The sequence below is a fragment of the Fukomys damarensis genome, unplaced genomic scaffold (genome assembly GCF_012274545.1).
Source record: "Fukomys damarensis isolate Sample0158 unplaced genomic scaffold, DMR_v1.0_HiC HiC_scaffold_36, whole genome shotgun sequence".
NCBI classification, from domain to species: Eukaryota; Metazoa; Chordata; class Mammalia; order Rodentia; family Bathyergidae; genus Fukomys; species Fukomys damarensis.
Genome location: NW_022900948.1, coordinates 12,371,912 through 12,378,874, shown reverse-complemented (window position 1 = coordinate 12,378,874; position 6,963 = coordinate 12,371,912). Strand labels below are relative to the sequence as shown.

General features: G+C 46.7%; 2 protein-coding genes across 2 annotated transcripts in view; both read left to right on the top strand.

Moving 5' to 3' along the window:
• Positions 1-540, top strand: part of Ccl19 (C-C motif chemokine ligand 19) — a 24,115-nt gene extending 23,575 nt beyond the window's left edge. The window contains exon 5 of the mRNA XM_010619432.1: positions 262-540. Coding sequence (XP_010617734.1) covers positions 262-540 — 279 coding nt within the window. The remainder of the gene's footprint in view (positions 1-261) is intronic.
• Positions 541-6,383: 5,843 nt separating this feature from the next.
• LOC109117887 overlaps positions 6,384-6,963 on the top strand; it is a 1,083-nt gene continuing 503 nt past the window's right edge. The window contains exons 1-2 of the mRNA XM_019206792.1: positions 6,384-6,472; positions 6,765-6,832. Of these exons, the coding sequence (XP_019062337.1) occupies positions 6,395-6,472; positions 6,765-6,832 (146 nt within the window). The 5' untranslated portion in view covers positions 6,384-6,394. The remainder of the gene's footprint in view (positions 6,473-6,764; positions 6,833-6,963) is intronic.

Sequence of the window (6,963 nt, the reverse complement as noted above, 5' to 3'; positions counted from 1 at the left end):
AGGAGGAGGAGGAGGAGGAGGAAGAAGAAGAAGAAGAAGAAGAAGAAGAAGAAGAAGAAGAAGAAGAAGAAGAAGAAGAAGAAGAAGAAGAAGAAGAAAGAAGAAGCAGCAGCAGCTATATACAAAAGCATTTGCCAGGTGTTTTAATGTCACTGAATAGATATCCTTGACTCTTATGGAAGAAATATTTCAGTGTCCTCCACTGCATCAACCTCATTGACAAAGCCTGGGAAAATGTCACATACTGGACCTTAAACATAGACTGGAGAAAACTGCTGCCAGAATGTGTCACTGAACGTGACTTTGAAGGTTCTGATGCACAGCAGTGAGGAGACCGTGTCCATGGGCAGGAGCATGGGTCTGGATGTTGATGGTGCAAACACAGTGGAGCCTGTTGAGGACCATAAGGAGCCGATGACAGGACTTGGTGAACTCCAGAGTGAGCAGCAGAAGGCACTTGTTGAGGAGCATTCCACCGAGGAAGAGGAAGGCAGGGAGGAGGTTAGCAGTGATGTGATAAAATCCATCATGGAGAAATAGAATGAGTGTTAGGATTTCTTTGAGAAGCACCGCCCCAACATAACTAATAGAGTGTTGAACATGATGAATGACGACATGTTTTTCATTTCTCTTATTTCCAGAGGATTATGCAGAGCAGGAAAAAACTAGTGACATTAGATAGATTTGTCATCAAAATTGACCCTGCAGCTAACAAAGAAGAAAGGAAACATCTGAAGGAGGTTTCTCCCATGTTCTTATGGAGGGGGACTCTCTCTCCAAACACCTTTCTCTTCTGCATGCCAAACACTAACCTCAAACAAGGTTAGTGTTCTCTCTCCTCATTCTGTATTTTACTATACTGTTTCATACTTTTGTGATCAAAAATAAATATATATGGTTAGGAATGAATTAACCTTATTTACATTGCACCTTATAGAGAAATTTGATTTGGTTCTTGACCAATTTGGTTCATGACCAAAATTGTGGAATGAATTAAGTTCATGAACCAAGGTGTTACTGTATGGCCACTGGAAACCTCAAGTCAAATTTTATATTGTGAATTTTTTTAATACTGGATATCAAACCCAGGGCCTTCATACTGAGCTATGTCCGTACCCCTTTTATTTTTTATTTTATTTTGAGATATGGTCACTAAGTCACTAATTTGCCGAGGCTGGACTTGGATTTGTGATCCTACTGCCTCAGCCTCCCAAAGTGCTAGGATTTGAGGTCTGTACCACCACAATCAGCTATAGTGATTAATTTAAAACAGAGGCCCTCTTTCTTTGGGCGTCCAAATTTCAAATATGAAAAGCTCTGGTTAACTATGCTTCTAATACATATTCAGTTCTTCAACCTATCACAGTGTCCAGGAAACAAGGTACTCAGATCAAAGGACTGTAGTCAACAGCACCACCAAGACCACATGAACTGGGAGAGGAGTTCCCTAAAGGACCATGAAAAGGAGTATGGACAAGTGGTCTGCATGAACAAACACAGTCCATGGCAACCTTCTCAGACAATGAATTTTAAAAGTTTACTAAGGTGTGTAAGTATCAATAAACATCAATGACCATAAGAATAGATAAGTGAATATAATAATAGATGGATAATGGTTGAACATAGAGATGATAAGTGAAAATAAAGATATAAAGATAGAAAAGAAAGATGGAAGGAGAAATAATGGGCTGATAAAGAGACAGAGATGGATAAAGATACAGACTCATGGATTCATGGATGGATGGATGGATGGAGCAGAATGCCACATATAACCTAGGGCTAGGAATAGGAAACAGAATAGCACCTCACAATAGTCTGTCCTCCCCTAATAGAAATTTCCTCCCCTAATCTGTCTCTTGGGTCTTGCAGGACAGTTTTCCAAATGGCCTTGCATAGATCCAGTCCCCCTCTGTGCAACAAAATTCTTCCCTTGTGGTTCTCAAGAGAATGTGTTTGGAATGCAACACCTTAAGAGGGAGCTGAAACAGATCAGGATCTTTTCTAGTCCCCTTCAGAAACTACTCTTCTATACTATAGCCTAGTAAATCACATTATTCCAAGGTATAAAATCCATTGTGAGCTGTTTCCAGGCTCCTTCAGCTGCAGTGCAAGTGAAGCATGGGTGGCTGAGAGATTCATCTACCCGGAGTACCTTTCTTGAGCCTTAGGGGCCTGGTTCACAATGAACCTAGGCTTCTGTTGTCCCTTGCTGCCTATCTATAAATCAAAACCAACTTCATGTTGCATATAAGTATGTCCCATCTCACTGGACAAGCTGGTAACCAATGTGTAGTGAACCAGTTTGAGGTCTCTCTCATCCCTACTTTCTTTCCCCCTCTGTATACTCACCAGCCCCCCTCACTGCACCCCTCAGAAATTCCTCTCAATTCCCAGGATAGGAAGGGTATGGTAGAAGGGGGCGTTCTAGGCCAAATTCCCCTCTAGATAGCCCTTTGACAGATATGGGATATAAGAGGACGGAGAGGACACTGTTGCCTGGGCTGAAGGGCGAAATCCTAGGGTCCAGAAACATGAGACAGGGAAGCCAGATCTGCTTCCAAAGAACCTTCCTTTAGTTTTTTTTGTGCAAGGGAGGAATGGGTCTCAGGTGATAAATGTTTAGGCACCGTGATGGGCCTAGGGAGATGCGCACAATCTAAGAGGAGACTTTCTTCAGCTTTGCCCTGCTCCTGTGATTGTGCTCAAGGAACCTGGGGAACTGGCTCCATCCCATCTTTCCCACTCCTCCTACGCCCAGGTGTCTTTAGACTACAGAGAAGAGGTAGAGGTAAGGAAAAATCTGGGAAAGACCTCTAATTATCCTGACCTCTAATTCTAAAATGAACCCTGACTCCGAGGCTTGAGACTAATAGTTCAAGTAACTCCAAGGTTGCAACATCACAAACTTCTCCAAAAGGTAATAATACAGCACACACACACACACACACACACACACACACACACACACACACACACACACACACACACACACACTCCTTGTCCAAATTGCTGGTTGCTGACACTGTCAGACCTGAAGTCAGAGTGAGAAGTCAGGGTGTAGGGCAACTACTGAGAAAATCTGTAAAAAGGAAAAAACAGTCTTCCACAGAGGGAGACAATGGGGCACACAGGCAGTGAGAAGGTACACTGCTACCAGCTCAAGTATTGCACTCAATTCTGACACTAACCACCCAGTTATCAAACCTTACAGGTTTAGGGGGAAGGCTTCCAACAAAACTGCCCTACTCTAGACACCAACTACAAGTAGGGTCCCAAAGCTACCCACATTCCTGACCAACTGGCCACAAGTCTGGAAGGTTCCCATAAGCCTTCTCAATTTGATAGTCTACTAGAATGACTCAAAAATGTAAGAAAGTGCTTGTAATCCCAGCTGCTCAGGAGGCTGAGGCAGGAGGATGCAGGAGTTGAAGGCCAGCCTGAGCTACACGTTGAGTTGAAGGACAGCCTGAACTACATAACAAGACCCTCTCTCAAAAACTAAAACAAAAACAAAACAGCATTGTACTGGGCCAGGGATTTAGCTCAGTGATGCCTACCTGCCTGGCAAGTGCAAGGTCCTGAGTTCAATCCCCTACACACACAAAAAAAAGTATTGTACTGCATATCACAGGGCTGGAAAAAGATCAAAATTTGAAGTAAGAGTGCATATCACACCATTGTATCATTGTAAAGTCAAAAAATCTTAAGTCAAACCCTCATAAGCGGGAGATCATGTCTGTACTTGGGAAATTTCAAAGGTTTAGTCTTCTCAAGAACCAGGGACAAATGCCAGTCAAATATTTTATTATACACCAGAGAGAAGGGAAACGTTCAGTCAAATTCTTTATTATACACTAGAAGGGAGAGAATTTCTGGAAAATGAAAAACTCCAGGGGGCTGTAAATGGGAAATAGTCATAGCCTCCCACAGATTTATATACCCATCCTAGAGCCTCTCACCCTGATTCTCCTGCTCTCTCCCAGATCCAACTTCACATATAGCAGTCTCGTACAGACCACATAAGCTGGACTTCTGCACATCCAGACACACTTGCTGCTTCAGAGATTCTACTCAAGTGTCCTTGGTGCATCTCCCTTGGCCTCCAGCATGGCACCATTCCTTTTCTTAGTGTACTGATGTTCTCACATCAGTACAGGGCATAAGATTCAACAAGTGTTTAAATAGTAAGGGGAGAGGCATAGTGGGGATCAGAGCATATATTCTGGGCAGGAAACTGAGTTCAGGTCAACATCCAAATATGAGAATGAACCAAAGACTGTGCACGTGCTAAATGGCTGTGCCATTTGGTGACCATTATGTCCCTACAGGATGTGGGTACACATGTGCATTGTGTGTATTCCTATGCAGTCTATGTGTGCGCTTGAGTGGTATAGGGAACCCTGGGTCCCATTGTGCAACCTGTGATATAGATGTGTCTGTGCCTAGGTGTCTCTACATGTGTTAGCGCCTGGAGCGGGAGCTCCTGGCTGCTCTGGTCTCCACAAGAACCTGTCTCCTGTAGCCTGGCTTTCCAGAGGAAGAAGAGGACAGTGCATATGAGTAGAGAGAGCAATACTAAAGCTATGGCACTGGACAAAGACATCCTCAACTCCAATCAGGGATGTGGTCTTCTACCTTGGGGTTCCTTTAAGCCCTAATGCTAATACCCACTCTTTAGCTCTGAGTGAGGCCCAAACTCCGAGGACTCTGCTTTTTAGTAAACCAACACTTACTTCAGGAGAAAGTGTTTGGTATCTTCTGCTACCTCCTTTCCTTCTCAAGGATGACTGCAGGGTACTTTGTCCTGTGATGAGGAGTGAGGGTGGAAAGCATTCAAATCCCTTCCTCTGGCATCTGGGCCTCCACACCTCCATCATATTATTTTGCCTCTTTCCAAGTGCCTCCTGCAAGGAAGTCTCTAAAACAAGTTTCCAGATGTGGTCCCCAGCTTCTGTCCCTCACGCTAGAGCCTTCCAGGAAGCTAGGTTCTGGGGTTCCACTTTACCTAACTCCAGGTTCACCACACCAACAGGGCACAAGCTCAGTGCACCCCCAGATAGGCCTAAGTGCACCCAATCATCCAGGCACTGAAGTCCCCTGCCAAGGCATGCCTGACCTTCCCCAGCCCTGCCTCCATCCTCCAATATTCCAGCCCAAGACTACACCCCTCCTTCTTCCCTCAGGGCAAGTGTCACAGCAGTTAGCCCCTGACAGCACCAGAGGGAGCCCTGTGTCTGAGAGAAAAAACAAGAATCATCCTGGCTGGGGGAACCAAAGATCAAAGGGAGGCCCAGGCCTCCAGCTTCTGCAACAGAACTGACCCATCCACTACAGTGCCTAGAGAGCCAATGTAACTGTATGAGTGTGAGTTCAAGTAAGAGGGTAGGTGCGGCAAGAGCCCAGCCTCTCCATATCCAGACTGTAATGCTTCTAATAAAGCCACCTGACACCCATGGATCTGTCTGCTGATTGTGGCTCAAGCTAAGGAAGACAGATATGAAAAGAAGAAAGAGGGTGCAATGTGGGGAGAAGGAAAGAGTATCCATTTTTCCCATTTAAGCCTGAGAAAAGTTTCATCTCATTCATTTCTGGCCACTCTGTTCCATACAATCAGTCCAGCCACAACCCTCCCAGACTAGCCCTGTCCAGGTATTGAACCTTAGCTAGGAAGCTATTTCCAGCCCTGTACACTGGGTTAACTGCCTTTTATTGGCTATGGTGTTGCACCCTCTAACCCTGCCCAGACAAGCCTGCTGTTTACTGAAACAATCTGATTGTCCTCTTTCGATCCCCTTGTTCTCTACCCCACCTCAGAGACTCTGAGAGTGGAGACTGCCTGTCTATTATATCTCCATGTCCAGCACAGTACTTGGCACATAGTAGACACTCAGTAGTTGTTGACTAAATAACTGTAAAAGAATGACGGGCCTCAGGACAGGAAAGGCAGTGACATTCTGACCATTAAGTGACTTGGCCAAGGCCACTCAGCTAACAAGTATTTCCACAGCCTAGCCTGCTCTGACCTGGGTTCTTAGAAAGGGGGCAAGAGTGTTATTCTTTCTCAGCCCAAAGTCATACAAGAGGAGCAAAGCTGGCAAGAAAAGGAGGGATGGAGAGGGGGCTGGAAAAACAGTACTGGACAGTCCCAGAGGGCTTTTTTTTTTGCGGCCTGGCACTGAGGCCTCAGCCTCCTAGTGCTTATCTCCAAAAACTGATACATCACCATAATGAGGGTCTCGACTTAGTAAGTCCTGCCACCCCTTTAGTGAAAGGAACTGGCCCCACCTTTTAGAGGGACGTCTTGACCTCTGCTCCTGGAAAAGGTACTGACTCCGCCCCTTCCGGGTGACAGGCAAGCCCCACCCCTGGTGTGCGGAGGCGTCCCTGTGACGTAATGGTAACGGCCCGTTTCCGGGGAGGAGCCAGAGAGGGCGGGCGTTTAGGCTGCGCCGTCCTCTCAGCCCCCCTCCAGGTGACCCCAGCCCCTGAAAAATCTTTACCCAGGGCCCCAAATCTCCCATCTCCACGACTGCCAAACCTCTTGCCAGGACCCCCTACACGCCCCCGACCCCTAAAATAACCGTCCTCCAAACGCTTTGACTTCTAGTTGCTTCCCAAATCTCCAATCCTATCCTGTCCCCAGTGGCAACTGGCTTCCAGGGGAGCACCTGCCTCAGATTACCTGATAACTAGAATGTCCTGGGAATGACGGAGAAAGGGACCTGGGGCTAGGGAATACTTGTTCCAACCATGCCGCTCCCCAGGAGACATTCGGAGCCCAGGACATGCCGGGATTGAGAAGCTACGAGGTGGCGCTGGAGGCGGAGGAGGAGTGAGTGGAGGCGGGGTTCCGCGGAGGAGGCACAGGGAAGTTCGGGGTGGGGGAGGGAGTGCGTCCCCAGGGCGGAGGGGAGGGGCCCTAAGGGGCGTGGAGTACGAATGGACCCGCCTTGCTGGGGGCGG